Here is a 17,954-nt window from a genome sequence, read left to right on the forward strand (position 1 = left end):
ATTTTCTTAATGGTCTTTTAGGAAGAGCCACTGAAGTGGAGGTGAAAAATGAAATTGTGGAGAATGTGGGGAAAAAAGAAATCTTGCAGAATTCTGAGCAAGAACAGCACAAAGAGGACACAGTACAGGAGTGTGTGGACATAGAGGTATTACATCCTGGTGAAAATACCGAGGACCAGAAATCGCGCGAAGACAACGCCCCATCCCTAGGAACATTAGCGAGTGCTGAATATGAGGAACAGGTTGAAAGCCGGACTCTAGAGCACACTTCTTTCCCTGCAAGTACAGAGCAGGTTGAGTCACATGAGGTCGTAAACATGCCAGATGACAGGACTGGAGCCTCTCTTGAGCAGTCCAGCTGTCTGAGTGACTTAGATAGTGAAGTCCCAGGTCCTGTGAGTGGGCAGGACAGTTGTAATGCCTTGGATTTCCAAAACCAAGGTAAAGAATCTGTAGAAAAGCAGGAAAGAGAAATACAAGAGGTTAGCCAAAAACCACATCAGGAGTCTGTTCCTTTGCAAGTGTCTGAGGTTGAAAGGGTGAGCAGTACAGACACTGTGGGGCGAAGTGAAAACCAGACAGTGAATGTGGAAGAGGCAGGAGCAGCTAATGTCGGGCATCAGTTGGGCACAGTGGCCTCAAGTCCCCCACAGTACAGCAGCGACACAGCAAGTCATGATGAAAAATGTGTGGCAGATGCCCCTAAAGAGTTGGACCCAAGCACAGGGCACAGTTTAGAGAACGAAATCGCCAACCAGGAAGTAGCTGAGCCCAAGGAGGTCCCAATTCAGAGTGCAGGAGCAGGTAGGGAGAACCGTGAAGGAGAACACGAAGAATCAGGAGTGAGGGGTGAGAAGCCAGGCCCGGCAGAAGTCCAGACCTTTCCTGGTTGTCCAGCAGCCAAGAGCAGCCGCCAGGAGACAGCAGATATGAGGGCGGTAGATAGCGAAAGCGAACCCGTAGATAGGAAAGACCCTGACGAAGAAAAGTGCGACCAACAGGGAGAGGCATTGGACTCGTCACAGAAGAAGACAAAGAGCAAGAAAAAGAAAAACAAGAAGAAAAAGTCACCAGCAGCTGTAGGAACCGTTAACGATGTTAAGAAGGAGTTAACATACCAGGACACAGATTTAAGTGAAGTCAAGGAAGAACAGGTAAAATGTCCTGACAGGAAACCAGCAGAGGAAGCACAAAGAGAGGGGACCAAAAATCCAGAACAGGAAATTGGAGCAGAAAGCGGTGAAAATGTTAATTGTCCAGAAAATCCTAACGTTGAGCTGGATAGAAAGCTTAACCAAGACGATGATGACATAAAAACAAAGGTAGGGAAGGTAATAACCAATGGAGACACATTAAGTTTTGAAGCTGACACAATTCAGTCCTCAGGCACTAGTGCTAGTGATAAAGAGTTAGATGAACATCTTGTAGAGGACGGTGCTAACAAAGAGGGTGCCACGCGAAGCAGCCCCCTAGAGCCAGAGGATGAAGTGTACAGCAGCTCCCTGCTCGATCACACAAGTCCCTCAAAGGACATTGCTCATGCCTCTCAAACAGAAAGCACAGAGAGGCCTGTGACGCCCGAACATCCAAGTCAGGCAGTCAGGAAAGCTTTAGACAGCATTAGTCTAGAGAACGATGACTTGTCGGCAGCAGGAGAGGTGAAAGAGTCCAGCTCAGAAGGCAGAGAAGATGCAGGCAGAGGGGACGGGCAGGGCAAAGGCAAAGAAGACTGCACCATGTCCTAAACTGAGGCAGGCAGCAGAGTGTCAGGCCGGTCTTAGGGAGGAGCCGAGGGCTTCACACAGCAAGTCTGACCGGAAGAGACTGTCGTCCTTTATGTCCTCTAGTGATGTTCGTAAGATGTTCTAAATTGATGTAGATGCACCGAATGACAATCAGTCACCAAGTTATCTGCTACTGTAAGTTACAGACTGGTACTTGTAGGTTTACGTTAATCATTGAGAGTATCACCCAGATTAGAAAGACAACATGTGTTATCACTATAAGTTCTAATTGGGAGCATTCCAGTAGTATCAACAATAATGTATACTGTTTGTAGTCCAGCTTCAAGTAAAAATGAAAATATTTAAACATTTGCCTTAGGCTGATATGAATGTGGATATCCTTGATCAAATATATCAGCTTCTAATCTAAATGACCAAATAGCATTCTTACATTTCTGTATTATGAGTATAGTTGATATTTAAATTAATGTCTCCTTCACATATATGTATTTTCATATTTGATTTTAATATGTACATTATAACCTACAGGGTATTTTATTTAAAGAAGATAAATAGCCAAATAGCATATAGGTCACTGAGTGGTAAGATTTGCACCTTAGGATAATAATTAATCATTTTTAGGACAACAAATAAATGTCTGAAAGCTCTGGGGAGATCTTATTTGCCTTTATCTCATATGAGTATTTTATCTCAAACCAATGCTTTTGGATCTCGTTGTTGATACCTGAATTTACATTGTAGGAGATTTTTATTTCACTTCATGCTGGTAATGTACCAAATTCATTTATACACAGATATTTTTTTCTGGAAGTGACACGTTGAAATTGCCTTTCCTACTGCAGTATTTGGGTGGGGTCAGTCATTAAAAAAATGTTTTTAATTTTAAAATTCTCTTTCTGTTTGAATGTCTGATCATTTTTCAAAAGAGCAATGTAAAAGGTTACTTGTTTTTGTGCAAACTACTAATTAGACAATAATAGGATATTTTAAAGAGCTGAATCACTTTGGGTATTTTGGTATAAATATTTTAATTTTTTGTTTCTCAGTATATTCTTATTGGAAAATTCTTGTTTTGAGCTGCCTGAAGGAAATATATATTTTTTTCTACATAAAGAAGCATTTTTAAAAAAATAATTGTAAGGTTAAATTTAAAAATTGTAAAATATAAAATCACAGTGGAATGTACATTACGAATGCTGTTGAAACTTTATGAAATCATGTGAATTCGTATTACTGTTACAAGATATAATTGAGTACAAAAGGACCAAAAACCTCGATGAAATTTGAGGCAAACATAAGTGTTACTGTGTAATTGAAATAAAACATATCATAATTTTACGAGCCTGTGGTTCTCCTCTTTGGGCTACCTGAATTCTGACTCTGGCTACTCTTTTACATAATGCCACCTTTAAAGTAGTATCTGCTTCTGGGTTGCTAATTCCCACTGGGGTTCTTTGAAAGACCCACACCTAATGCCCTTTGTCATTAACAAGGGAACTTCTTTCCTGGCATCTCACCTGGTGCTAGTGTGGGGCCACCCTTGGGAGAAGTGAGAAGATCATCCCTCATATCATCTCTGATCTCTTGTTCTGATGAACCCCGCTGAGAAAGGTCTCCATTTGGTCACTCTGCTTAAATGTCCCAATACTTAGAATGTCTCGAAGAGTATGATGAAAATGGCAAATGGACTGTTTCTGCTTGAGTGTCTTGAAGTAGAGGACGATGGTGATGACAGGTCCTCTCCACGTGTGCTGTGTAAACGGAAGCATATGTGGCTTGCTAGAGAATCTAGTCTAAGGGCTCTGCAGGACTTAAGAGGGCTTTAGTTTATGTACTTAACTTTAGCAAAGCTGAGTTCATCCGGGAATACACGTTGGAAAACAGCTCTCATTCCTACTTTTAAAGGCCTCTTGGGAAGCGATTCAACAACCAAAGTCTTTAAATTTTGAAATCATCGAATGATTTTAAGCCCTTTCCTTCATTTCCCATGTTATTCAACAGCACATTTCAGGATATGAGGCATTGTTCACATCCCTCCACCCAGCCACCCATCAGTCTTAATTATTCACTCATTTGTTTAATTAACAAGCATTTTTTGATCACTTTGTATATAGAAGGTACTGTGCTGGCGATGAAGCAGGTAGGACCCAGCCCTCTAATGGAGAGCGGACAGCTGCGAATCAGGAAGTGGGCAAAAAAGAAGGAAAGGGCTCTGAGCAGTTGGTCCACATCTTGATACTTGAAGAGCCTTCACTGTGAACATCAATTACTCTGCCCTGAGGGTATAATGACACTGTAGCCCAGCAGTCATTGATATTCAAACTTAGGTATACTCAGTTTAAGGAGGCATGGAAGTATACATAAGGTAATTTAGAAAGATTTTAATGTCAAAAGATTCAAGCTTAGAAAAGAATTGAAAGGTTACCTGTCATCACATCCTCAGAGGAACGTAGACCATTGAGGTTTCACTATAATACAAAACAGTGATCATATATCTTAAATCAAAAAGCTTGGATATTTTTCAGCCCTAAATCAGAACATAGCTACCATATGTAAATATAAATCTTCTGTCAAAAGTATAGTTAAGTATAAAAGTATAATTAAGTATAATTAGGGGTGTTTATAGAAAATAGAGAACGGAAACATATTTTTGAATTATAGGTTGTTATACAAAGTTGGAAAGCAATGAAGTCTTTCAGAGAGTTTTTAAGAATGAGATGTGTTGACTACTTTCTATAATTTTTAGTATTTCTAGTTAGCATAAAAACTTACGACTTGAACATTTACGTTTCCACTATCACTAGGACCCTGGAATGCTACTTCTGGGAGTTTAGACGGTTTGGGGTTTCTGTTATCTGTTGATAGATTCTTTTCGTAGGGACCACATTACACAGCATGCCACCTTGGCCATCAAGCCAAGGGAACACAACAGTAAGTTTCGTTCCAAATGTCTGGACTGTAAAGGAAAGGGAGGTGTGTTTGTGTGTGTGTGTGTTATGCTCAGAATATTTACTTGTGTGGTCATTTATATAGAAAACTGTCTTTCAGGAGGAAAATCCTTTCATTCTCTCTTTCCATCTCCTGCCCCTCTTTCATATTTTTTGAGATTTGAGTGGCTGGTGGCTGATGTAGGGAAATATTTCCTACCTGTACAGACCCATTGGGCCCTGTAAACATGAGAAGAAAGAAACGTCTTTAGCAGGCTGCCCCCCTCTGCCTTGTGCAGGAAGAAGGTGCCATCCTGGCATGGGAGGCTGGCCTGGGGGAGATGAAAACCGACCACGTGTATTACAGTCAGATTAAGTCAGTGTGGGGAGAGAATGCAGAAAGAACCACCGTTAGTGCATTTCTCTAGAGACCTTTCCCCTTTTGTCATGTTTGCAAATACGGAGGGGAGGTAGCTTTCCCAGCAATGGAAGGGGAGGCCTGAGGCCCTTGATAGCTGAAACTAACCCGTAGAATGAAATATATACTCTTGAAAATATATTACTACAAGCAAGCTACTTAACTTCACTGTGCCTCATTTTGCTGTCTGAAATAGGGTGAGAACCTACCTCTTTAGAGTTGTGGTGAGGAACAGATCCAGGGAAAGCACTTTAAAAAGTACATGCTTACTGATCGTTGTCACCTTTGGTTGGCCTTGCTCCACCCACGACAGACAGCCGAGCTAATGACGAGAATGACTAAGGAGCACAGGAGTTCAGAGAATCCCAACATTTGTTAGGCTGCCCCTGTAATTTTCTACAAGGTCTTACCTCTTTGTTTTCCATCTCATGGGTCTCTAAAATGCATACCAGGAAGTTTGTTGGGATTTAATGTATAAAAACCAGATTTTAAAAAAATGTAATAGCTTTAATAGCCAACTAATTTTAACTTCCCAGTGCAGAAGAAAACCCTAAATTAGGGACAGTGTGACTTCATCTTTTTTGATGCCTCATGTTTAGAAACTGTAATTACTATCTTTAAGTAAATAGTTTGCATCTGTTTATTGAGAATTATAGACCAGTGATGAGCAGTGCTTTTTGCTGTGTAAATATAGGGTAACGATGGGTTTCCAGTACTCATTAAGTACTATATCACTGCATGTATCAGTGATGTGTCACTATTCAGTCACCAAACTAGAGTTGTTGATTTTTAAAGCTATATAAAGCAGTACTCTTGCTTTCTTCTATCAAATAATTTTGCTTCTTTCCTCTTTCTATTTTCTTAGAACTATTTAGTTTTCCTTTTCTTCTCCAATTCTCCTTTAAAATTTCTCTTGCTTAAAAGTTCCACCTTTCTCTCTGTTTTTCATATTCTTACCATAAGAGTAAATGTCAGATTACCTTTATTTTTTTGCTAGCACTATTATCACCTTTTAACACTTATTTTCTAATACTGATGTAGGATATTTGAAGCCTTGTAATAGAAAAAAATAAAATTTTACAATAGATATATGGGCTTCAATACCACCTTCTGATATATTCCATGTTTCTTATGATGCCTGTAGTCTTTGTGTGTGGGAGTATAAAATATGTAAGATAAAATGGAAAGTGATATTAGATAAAAGGGCCGGGTTTATAACCACGAAAAAACTTTGTGTCAGTGTTGGGTGGGTTTATGGAAGGGGAAAAATAAAACATCTGTCAGAAACATCTTGACTGTGTTTAAATTGAAATGGAACTCAAAAGGAACTTTAATTCATCTTATGCTTAACATTTTCCAGTTTCTTTTATTTTATTATTGTGCTTTTCAAGATAACAATTTAGAGTCTTTGGAGAAACAATTAGAGAAAGCATGTAGCTTGGGTTAGAATGTGGCTAGGTGGTTTTTTAAGTGAAAACAAAGATGCATTTTATATGAATTATTCTCTTTTCACATGGCTAATCACAGTTAATTCTTTATGAAGAGTCTGGAGCTAGGCAGTGCGAGAACAGTGTGCTCTCGGGAGGAAGAGCCCTCGGCCAGGAGTCAGGGTCCAACTCAGAAGCGTGAGTTTAGACCTGGGAAAACAGTGGGGTGCAGTGGGTAGGGTGCACCCCTGAGGCTGGGCTGTGAGGCCTTAGGAAGGTTGCTTAATCGTCCCGGGCCTCGGTCCTCATCAGTGGAAGAAGGATGGAAGGACAGCCCACCCATAGGGCTTCCTGGGCTGAAAGGAACCAGTGTCGTCGAAGCTGCTGCAACAGCCTATGTGTCACAGCATGAGCGCCCAGAAGGCATCGTCACATCCTCATCCCCTCATCCTGATGTTGCCTGTAAACTGGTGTGAGATTTCACCCAATCCCTCCCCTATACCCTCCCCAGGCATTGGTCCCCCCTCAAAAATCTGAAGATTGTAACACTTGACCCCCCATCAGGGAGACATTTGGGGAACTTATAGAGGTTACGTATACACATTCTTATAGATCTGGGGTGGGAGGAATTACAGAAACCTAAAACATTACTGCATTTTTCCTCAAAAGAATAACAGCTTTTGGTAGCTGGGCTAGAAGGTGTTGTCAGTGGGTTTATGATTCGTAAACATACAGCCAAAACTCTGACACTGATGAGTCCCTAAGAGGATAAGAAAGATAAATACTTCCGGGATGTGAACTTGGAAAGGCAGGGCTAATTGAAATGTTGGTGCTTTGAATCGTGATTACCGGTGTGTTTATCCATTGCTAACGATGTTAAACCATGAAGCCTGTGAGCCCTTGTGTTGCAGTGTGGTTTGGCCCTAGAGTTCTTGCATGCTAACCTAAGGTAGAAGATGAGCCTGTTTGCATGCAGCTGCTGCTGCTCCGGACGTGAAGCATGTGCTGCAGGGTTGTCACGACCCCCCTTGGCTGACTTCTCCCCAGTCCTGTCTGTGGCCTCACTCACCGTGGTACGTGTATAACTACCCTCATCATTCATTTCACTAACCTGAACGATCACCCTTCAGTTTAGCAGTGTGCTGAAAGGTGCCCTACAAGATTCACCGAAACCTGTCTCTTTCTGATTTCTTTAGATATTAGGTTGAAAAAGCTTGTTGATGAACGGGAATGCTTATTGGAACAGGTAACAATCTTTTTATTACTTTATGAGTTCTCAAACAGGGCACCTGAAACTTACGGAAAAAAAACCCCTAAATACATCACGCCTGAAAATAATTACCAAGCCAACTAGTGTTCTTAATATTTTTATCTAAATAGAACCTCATAAGTGATATGAGGTTTAGTGCAGATATCTCAGAGACTCAAAGCCAGGGAACTGAATTTGGTACATTCTATGTGACTTGCTGCTTAAAATAAATGTTCGTGTAACCATTCGGAGGCGAGGGCATTACTGAGTCATTCCAAACACCACTTCTCTTACTACTACCGGTCCACAGAAGTCAGTTTTGTACTCTCTCCTTGTAACCCGTCTCATGGCTTGGCACCCCTTTCTTTGTTATAGCTGATCAAAGTTGTCTTGACTATGGTTCTTCATCGCCCTCTCCTGCCTCAAGAAATACTAAACAGTTCCTTTATTTGATCTTTTTGTATGCAGGATAGTTATTAAATCATTCCATAACCACTTGCTAAGGAAACTCAGCAACTCTAGTTTTCCCTCATAAACCTCATCAAATGTATTTGCTTTATTTTTTTGCAATTCTGTTGAAGATTCTCTCAGAATTGGATAAAGCACTAAATGTAGTTGAAGTATTCTCTTGAAGTTCCTGTGGTCTTTTAAAAACATGTATCCATTATAATTCTATGGTTATTTTCTCAAAGCACCATGCACCAGTGGTTTGTATTTAGGGTCTGCCACACTTGGCGTGGGGGGTAGGGAGGCAAATGATCACCTACAACAGTCCCTCATAGACTGGAAGCTAAACATGAAAGGCACTGGGAGACTCTCCATTAGACACCAGAAAATTCTACAGTCATGGCGTTAACTGCAGTTCCGACTGTTTATGTTTCTGTCCCTCTTAGAAAGAGGAAAGCTGTTACAGGCCAACTCCCTGAAGGATGGCAGACGGCCTCTGAGCAAACCTGCAACTTGACCGGGTTCTGAGAGAAAGCGCATGGTTTTCTTGGGGATTTAGTTACAATCCTCTGTGCTTGGAAGGCCCCAAGTAGCCCTTTCTGGCTTGTTGGTGAATAAAGCAAAGATTAATCTAGAACGCTGACTTGCTAACTATTAGATAAATATTTAATGTATTTTCTGTACAATCTCCTGAGTCCAGAAGAATTTCTACTTTAGGAATAACTTTCCACCCACAGTTACAAAATAATTCATGCCTAATATTGTAAATATAATTCATTTTTCACTCATTGTACTACTTGTTACTTTCTGAAAAGAGTGCTAATTGGCAGAAGGTTTTTATTTATTTGGGTTGGTTTCTTTATTAAGGGGAGAGATTCCTTGTATCGCTGGTGACTGTGGAGTGGATTGTAACGTTTTCCTGCATTTCTGTCATGTTTAATCATGTAATCCCTGTCTCTTTGGCACCCTAGAGACACACTAAATAACTGTAGGGCAGTGGCCTATCGTGCTTCTGGGCTGTTGGTTTCTACATGCTGCTTCCTTTTATTATTATGTAATCCCTGTCAGTTCAGCTGTTAGAATCTAGAATAAAGAATAGAATAGAGTCTCATTTAGGACAGAAAAATTAACCGGTTTTACTGGTGGGTGTTTTCAGATTAAGAAACTCAAAGGGCAGCTGGAGGAGAGACGGAAGAACGGCAAGCTAGACAATCTGCCACCTGAGGACGATGTCTTAGAAAATGGGACAGACGTGCATGTAATGGATCTACAAAGTAAATGTCCATTCTTGTGTGGAAGTCAACTCTCACAAATGCTATTTTTCTGATTTTGGAGAACTCTCACGGCAAAGAATGCCCGGTATCCCCCCACATCCCGTATCTCCCCAGAAGCCCTTGCAAGCAAAAGCACAAAGGTGTCTGTTTGTGGGATAGAAGAGGGTGGGCAGGTGGGCAGAACAGAGGTGTTTCTGTTCAAGCCTATGAAATAGAACAGGTGCCCACAAACGTGTCCCAAGATGCCACCACATGGAGTACTGATAGAAACCACATTTACTTTGCTGGATACGGCAGTCTTTTGATCTGATTGTATGGGGAACCGAAAGGTATTTTTGTGCCAGTAAACTAGAAGCAGGCTTAAGGGAGATAAAGTGATGCCCAGTCTCTCTCCCACCTCCCCCTACCCCACCATTTCTTCATCTGCTTTACTCACAGGCGCTCTGTCGCCTGGGGTCTCGTGCCCTCGTGCACGGGGGCACAAGGCACGTTTCCAGCCTGGGTGCGTGGGGAGACAGCACCTTCTCTTCCCCTCAGCTCTGGCCAGTGTGCAGCCACGAGCCAGAACTTACAGGTTTGCCGCACGGTGTTAAAGTAAGGGTTCGGTTCCCAGTACCTACTGTATTAACATCACAAAAGCCCAAGAGCCTAACAAGTTCTCCTTCTCTTTCAACCCCTAGGGGATGCCAACAGACAGATCAGCGACCTCAAATTTAAACTTGCAAAATCTGAGCAAGAGATAACTGCACTAGAACAAAATGTACGTATACACTTTTTAAGCAATAACGGGCAGCTAAACTAATGATCAACTGAAGTTTTATTTGGTTAACTAAAATAGACCCTGAAAGGCTGAGAACAAAAGAAACAGATTTTTAGAACCAAAAAAAAGGTCCTGAGGAGGATAAATTAAGGCAGCAATTTTCTCAAGGTATTTCTTACAGAGAGAGCAAGTAGGGAAAGGAAGATTATTAGGACATGGGTTGTTACCATACATACTAATCCTTTATGAACAATGGTTAGTTACAGAAAATAGCTAATGTGGCTTAGGAGCTTTTAAAGTTTACTTTCTTTGAAAAGAATTTAGTTAATTAAAAAAACATTGCCTGCTGGGGTGTCCCTCCTCCCTGAATGTTCAGTCTTTCTCTCCAGCCAGGCCAGCTCTCCCTTGCAGGGCACTCCTGCCCCTCAGGTGTGGGTATACGTGGCTAGAATTTTTATAGAAACAGAAACAAGAATGGCACACGTAGAAAGTGGTGCGTTTTATGAAGCACGCTTTTGATCGCAGCAGAACGAAACTTCTCTGCTCCTGTCTTTCACCTGAGAACCTCGACTGGGGAACGCCATCTCGAGCCTCTCCTCCTCTTCCTCCTGCTCTGTCCTTTCCTGCCTCCCTCCCCACCTCCCCTGAGAGAGATCAGATGAGCTGAGGTCCCAGCGGAACCTGTGCCTCACCAGCATTGTCCTGCCTCAATACACTGTTTTCCAACAGAGCAGTCCCACACAGGGAAAAACGGAAGTAAGGGCAGTGGCATGCGGAAGCCACCTTGCAGGCCAGGGCCAGGGGTCAGGAGTCCCTAGCAGTGACAGGACTGGAGTGCTGGCTTGCTTGGCTAGAACTTAAATAATAGTATAAAATGCTATATCATAATTATTTGCATGTATTCTATTGTATTAAATCACACCCTTTGATCTCAAATATAATAAAGCAATTGGAGAAAGAAAACAGGCTATGAACTTATATATATGGTTTTTCCTGCCCTTTTAGGTAATAAGGTTAGAGAGTCAAGTATCACGTTATAAAACGGCTGCTGAAAATGCAGAAAAAATAGAAGATGAACTTAAGGCTGAAAAACGGAAACTCCAAAGAGAGGTAAATTTCCTAGGCTATTTGCAGGAAAAGAATGGAAAGTAAATGTCTCTCTAGTGGGGACAGTAGAGGGAGGATTTACTCTTGTTAAATTTGCTGCTGGGCTTCATCGTCAGGTCATCCCAAACCACTCTGAACTGCTGATGTTTTAGTAAAGGAAACCATAGTCCAGACAGTGGGGAGGGCTTAAGGAGAGAATCATTGCAGGAATCAACTAGTTCTACTGTAGGACACGTTCATAAACGTCACGTTAGTTAATGAGATAAAGGAGTAGCCAGGCCTCTTATGCTCCATATGGTTTGTGTCATGGGGGGTGGAGGAGCTGAAGAGACGTGGCCTGTGTGGTAGAAAGCCACGTGGTGGCAGCAGGGGTGGAGGCCAGGACTGTCTGAGGTCATCCAATAGAAAGTGTCCTTGAGAAGCTGAGCTGCTCTCAGGTCACCTGTGGTCCCACCCACAAATTACCATGCTTCCAACCTTTTTTTAAAAAATTATACATACTGTATTTTGTCTTACTGAAGACATTTGGTAAAGTGGTTCGTTCAACAAATATTTACAACATCTACTGAGTGCCAAGCCCGGGTCTGGATGCAGGCATTGCAGCCATGACCTGAACAGACAGGAGTCCTGCCTTCTTAGAGCCTGCCCGCTGGACTGGGAGGTCAACAATAGAAGTGGTCTTCTGTAGGAAAGGGGCTGCAGGGCTGTCATGGCTCCCCGGGGGCAGTTTTAAGTAGGTGGCCAAGGAAGACCTCCCTTCTCGTGACATTTAAGGACAGGCTTGAAACAGGCCAGGTGGAACTGGGAGAAAGGCCTTCCATGCAAATGGATCAGCAAGTGCAGAGAGAGACCCATGTGTGAATGCACATCCTCGTAAAGGGAGAGGTCCATGTGGCTAAGGCAGAGTGAGCAGACAGGAGAGGAAAAGGAGGGATGGTCAGACCGTCACTGGGGCAAGTGAGATAGGACCTCGGAGGCCACTGAAGGGACTTTGTCTTCTCCTGTGAGTAAAGTGGGGAGTTGCTGCAGGGTTTTGAGCAGAGGAGCGGCGTATGTTGATTTATGTTTCAGTAGGATCACTCTGGCTAGTTTTGCGGTAAGACTGTAGCAGAGAGCTGGCTGGTTAACTCACTTGGTTGGAGCATGGTGCTGATAACATCAAGGTCCAGGGTTCGATCCCTGTACTGGCCAGCTGCTAAAAGAGAGAGAGAAACTGTAGGAGAGGTCAGAGCAGGGAAATCAATTAGGAGGCGAGGGCGCTGCTCCAGGCAAGAAGGGATGGTCATCCTCATGTGGCAGGCGGTGGAAGAGCATCCAGAGGGGCAATATGTCTCTTCTTTGAGAATCTGTTTTCACCCACAGGCCCCTCCAGGGCCACCTCAATCCTTATTCCCTTTATAGCAAAGGAGTAACCCTTGGAAGAGCTGCCTATACTCAGAGTCTCTAGGTCTCCTCCCTGCTCCAAGGCCCCAAGCCCCTCACTCATTCTAGCAAGATCGCTTTCCTGAAGAGCACTAGTGATCGACACCGGATCTCCATCTGCCCTGCATCTCCATCCGCATGCACCTGACCTTTCCTGCACACACTCCAGCATGCCTTCCACTTCGCTGGCCTGCCCTCAAAATACCGCTTTTGCTACATCCCACACATTTTGGTATAGACAGTTTTAGTTATCATACATCTAAGTATTTCCACATTTCCATTATGGTTTATGTTTTGACCCATGAGTAATTTAGAAATGCAATTTTTTTAACGTGGGATTTTAAAAATCTAACCTTGGTGTTATTAACTTCCAACTTAATATTGTTATGGTCAGAGAACAGGGTCTCTATTACACCAGGTCTTTGAAATTTGTTAACACTTGCTTAATGGCCTGATACATGATTGACTTTTCTAAATGTCTTAAATATGCTTAAAAACAATGTACATTCATGGATGCAAAGTTCTATACACACCTATTGATCAAACTTACATAGGGTGTGTTCAGATCTGATTTCTTTTGTCTGCTTGAATTCTCAGTAACTGATAGAGATTTGTCAAAGTCTCCCAATAGATGATAGGGGATTTGGCTTATTCTGTTTTTCCATCAGGTTTTGCTTTATATATTTTGAAGCAATTAAAAATAAATATTTAAAATTCTTACATCTTCTTGAGGAGTTAAACCGTTTATCACTATGTAGTGACCCTCTCAGTCCCTGCTGCTGTTTATCTTTTGAGATATTAACGTTGCTGCACCAGCATTTATACTAACTTTTGGTTAGTGTTCATCTACTTTCAATTTTCTGTCCCTTTGCTTTCAGTCTTCCCCGTGTTGTTGTGCTTCAGGTTGTCTCTTTTAAGATGCAGATAGCCAGGTGGTGGTGGTTTTTAATCGAATATGAAATCTGTGTATTTTAATCAGAACCTTTAGTCCATTATTAGTGGTACACTTGGACTCGTTTCTACCATCCCACTGTGGATGTCCACTTATCCTCCCGTTTTTGTGTGTCCTTTTTCTCCCTCCAAATTTTAAATTTATATTTAATTTCTGTGTTTTTACTGATCACTCTTGGGATATTATTCATATGTAACTTAAAAAGCCTTAAAGTTGGGGCTGGCTCCGTGGCGCACTCGGGAGAGTGCGGCGCTTGGGAGCACAGTGGTGCTCCTGTGGCGGGTTCGGATCCTATATAGGAGTTGCTGGTGCGCTCGCTGGCTGAGCACGGTGCGGGCGACACCAAGCCAAGGGTTGCAATCCCCTTACCGGTCACAAAAAGACAAAAAAAAAAAAAAAAGCCTTAAAGTTGGATGGTATCTTTACTCCTGTCCTGTGCAATAAAAGGACTTTTGAACACTCCGGCTTCAGTCTCCTTACACACACACACACACACACACACACACACACACACACACGTGTGTATATATATATGTATACACACACACACATTTTTGACCTTTTTAAATCCCACATCATTATTATAATTATTAACAATTATTAATTAACAATTATTAATTATTAACAATTAATAATTATTGTTGCTGCTGCTGCCATTGTCATTTTTGTTGCTGTTATTTTATACAGAACATATTTGTTTTAACATATTTACGTATTTGCCATTTTATGTATCTTTCCTGTTAGTACAGGTTGAACATCCCTAATCTAAAAATCTGAAATCTGAAATGTACCAAAATCTGAAAGTTTTTGAGCACCAACATGATCTTCAAAGGAAATGTTCATTGGAGCATTTCAGGTTTCGGATTTTTGGGTTAGGGATGCTCAACTGGTATGTATTCTGCAAATGTTCCCCAAAAAACCCAAAAAAACAACATGAAACTCGAAACACTTCTAGTCCCAAACATTTGAGATAAGGGATACTCAACCTGTGTCTCAGACTGTACTTCTGGGACTATTTTCCTCCTTCCTGAAATATGTACTTTTTAGAAGTTCTTTTAGAGCAGAATTCTTGGTAGTAAATTCCCCCACTTTTGGTTTATGTGCTTTTATTTCACCCTTGTTCTTGGACAGTAGTTTTGAGGGGTATGTAATTCTGGGATGGCAGTGCTTTTTTCTCAGTGATTGTGGCTATTTTGCTACCATCTTCTGGCTTCCATTGAGTCTGTTGAGAAATCCGTTGTTCTAACTGTGGGTCCTTTTTAAATATCCTTATTTTTTTCTCTCTTGCTTCTTTCAAGTTCTTTTTGTCTTTGATTTTCTACTCTAATGTGATAGATGTGGATTTATTGCTATTTATTCTGCTTGGGATGTATAATAGCATTTCTTGGATCTATGAAATGTTTTTTAAAATCAATTTTGGAAAATATTCGATCATTATCTCCTTAAATAATTCCTCTTCTCTCATCTTTCCATGTTCCCCTCTGGACTCTAATAGGAGGCTATTAGATCTCATTGCAACCTCCACATTTCTTAACCGTCTCTCTTATATTTTCCATCTCTTTACCTCTCATCTGTTTCATAACACATGAAGCTTTTGCATAGGTTTTCCAGTTGACCTCCTTTTTAAAGAAAGTATATTCATCCCTGATGGTTTCTTGTTGTATGTTCATGTATGCTGTCTCTGTGAATTGTGTTCTTATTTCTTTAAATATTTCATACACAGCTGTTCTGTTTTCCATATCTGACAACTGAAACAAGTTCAGTCTTTAGGGGTCTAATTCCATTGTTTGCTTCTGCTGACTTTAACTCAGATGGTTTTCCCCTTCCTGAGTTTGGTGTTTTCTGAGGTTATGCTTTAATTTGTAGGAATACTCCGGGCCTGACTTGGGGAAATGTCCTGCAGAGGGTTTGCTTCTGCCTCTGCTGGTGAAGCAGGAGAGGTAGTTCTGTCTGAGAAACCCAACCATCCTCCTTGGAGGTTTTAGGTCAGAAATAGAGCAGTAGACTGTTCTAATGGTCCATATCTCCACAACCACGTGGCTGTTGTAATCTCACCTAGGGCACCTCCAATCTTCCCTGCTGCCTGCTGGTCCAGGTGACTCCCTGCTAATGTCGCTTCTGCTGCTGGTCTTCCTGCCCTGACTCCCAGGCTCTGTGGCCTTGGCTCCCAGTTGTGACCATCTTGGCCTTAGGCATTCCTGCTTTGGTTTCTGGCACAGAAACCTTGCTCCTGGCTGCCCAGAGCTGCAGAGAGCACCTCCTCCAACTGGTGCAGGCTGAACTCTTGTATGTTTCTATTGGTTGGTTTGTTTGCTTCACTTGCATTTTGTGAGATTATCAGGATCCCCAGGAGTGTGCCATGTCTAGGTCTCGTTGTTTCAGAGAAGGAAAGTTCCCTAGTTCCTCGATGCCAGAATCATGTGCCTCATACTACTTTTTAAATTAAGAAATGCACACACACATAGGTATGTGTTTTTAGGATTCCAGTGGGTCTGAGTTATAACTGTATTTTCGGTGGTATTGGAATCTGGGCCACACAGAACCCTGTTACATTTGGAGGAAGCAAGCTGCTCAGAGCTCACTGTCTGTCTGCTTGGTTTCCAGCTTCGCTCTGCATTGGATAAAACAGAAGAGCTTGAGGTGAGCAACGGCCACTTAGTGAAGCGTCTGGAAAAAATGAAAGCAAATAGGAGCGCGCTCTTGTCCCAGCAGTGAGTACCAGCTCTGAACAGGCAACGAGTTGGGGACCGCGAGTGCTGTGTCATAGGCTTTTCTCTGTACCATCTGGGAGAGCTGCCTCTCCCCTGCCTTCTGAGAACAACACCGGGTGAGCACTGGGCTCGTAGGTGCTCCCATGCCAAGACTCACCCAAGGGAGCCCCCGCAGCCACCAGATGCCACTGTCTGCAGACCCCTCGTCCAGGCGGGCCAGCGCTCAGAAGCTGCAGGTTACTGCATAAGCACACCAGGCCTCGCGGGAGCACAGCATCTGACGGCACAGCAGCCTCTTAATGCCATTACAGATGGTGATCAAAGTAAAGATTAAGGTGGGACTTGAGTTTTTGTGTGTCTTGCTGAAGATTAAGGGGAAATTTTACAGTGTTGGGATTTCCTTTCGTGGCAAATTCTACAATTTGAGCGACGTCAGTAGTATCTCTTAGTCTATGCTTTTCATACACAAAACACTGTGGAACCACAAAAGCCATTACCAAGCAAAACTTTCACTGGAAACAAGGGGATGATCTAGAAGTAAAAGTGACCTTAAGAAGACTCTTTACAGGCAACAAATGAAGCTTTTCTAAGGGATTTTTGCATCAGTTCAGTCATAAGAATACTTTTTTCCAGGGTAATTAGGCAATAGCTCCACTGAAAATGACAGCTTTTCATTTGCATTATTTAATCCTTATATTTGGAATTGAAGTTGTTAACTTCTTTTAAAGAATGTACTATTAGAAAAATAAAAAATGAAATGTTAAAATACGTTGGCAATGTGGTTTTAATTTTTTTTCCCACTGAATATCTTTAACTGATTTTATATTAATTGTTCTGTATATTTGGGGTCATCTTTTTGGTTTACAAGGATATCAAATCAATTCATTTTTCTTTCTCTGTTTTATTTTTGCTGTTGTTAAAAAAAAAAAAAGTATATTCACAGAATTAGTATACTTAGAATAAAAAAGTAGACCGAAGAAGTAGGAGACTAGAGTAGAGACAAGTATGATATCGGTGTCACCAAGGACCAAAGTCAGGAAAGTTTGACTACTTGCTGATTTTCAGTTAGGCTTTGTATATGTTGTGTTTCAAATACGGCTGATTAAGCAGCCAGCTTTTCAGGATATTAGCAAATGCAAACCAAGACAGTATTATCCGAAACCATACTTAGTGTTAACCCCGGGAGAATGCTGGAGTGAGGACATGAGTTTGGGGTATATAATTATGAAAACACTCCCAACATGTAGTGCTAGAGGTGACAAGGGTCTGTCCCCCAGAACCGTATGGACCCAGGATATGCAAGGCTGCATTTCATTCGGTATAAGGTATCTCCTTGTGCAGAGGATATCTGCCACTGCCCACTGGGGGGCAGACCAGTTACAGGTGCTGCGGGGCTGACACTGGCAAGAAGGAAACCAAAGGTCAGGACAGGCAAGCAAACTTTGCTGGAGGGTGGGCACCACTGGGTGACCCGCACTGCACACCAGGGGCAACATGTGAACCGGAAGGAGAAAG

General features: G+C 42.0%; 1 protein-coding gene across 9 annotated transcripts in view; it reads left to right on the forward strand.

The window, feature by feature from the left end:
- The window catches only part of LRRFIP1 (LRR binding FLII interacting protein 1), a 139,585-nt gene extending 122,378 nt beyond the window's left edge, over nucleotides 1-17,207 (forward strand). For 7 of the 9 annotated variants that reach the window (XM_063080653.1, XM_063080667.1, XM_063080685.1 and 4 more), the window contains one exon: nucleotides 22-3,083. In XM_063080653.1, coding sequence (XP_062936723.1) covers nucleotides 22-1,745 — 1,724 coding nt within the window. In that variant the 3' untranslated portion in view covers nucleotides 1,746-3,083. Of the gene's footprint in view, nucleotides 1-21; nucleotides 3,084-7,713; nucleotides 7,764-9,369; nucleotides 9,488-10,167; nucleotides 10,248-11,252; nucleotides 11,358-16,332 lie in introns of those variants that run through there. The other 2 variants (XM_063080710.1, XM_063080720.1) reach the window with 1 other exon arrangement.
- Nucleotides 17,208-17,954: the final 747 nt, after the last annotated feature.

Source organism: Cynocephalus volans, chromosome 1 (assembly GCF_027409185.1).
Source record: "Cynocephalus volans isolate mCynVol1 chromosome 1, mCynVol1.pri, whole genome shotgun sequence".
NCBI lineage: Eukaryota > Metazoa > Chordata > Mammalia > Dermoptera > Cynocephalidae > Cynocephalus > Cynocephalus volans.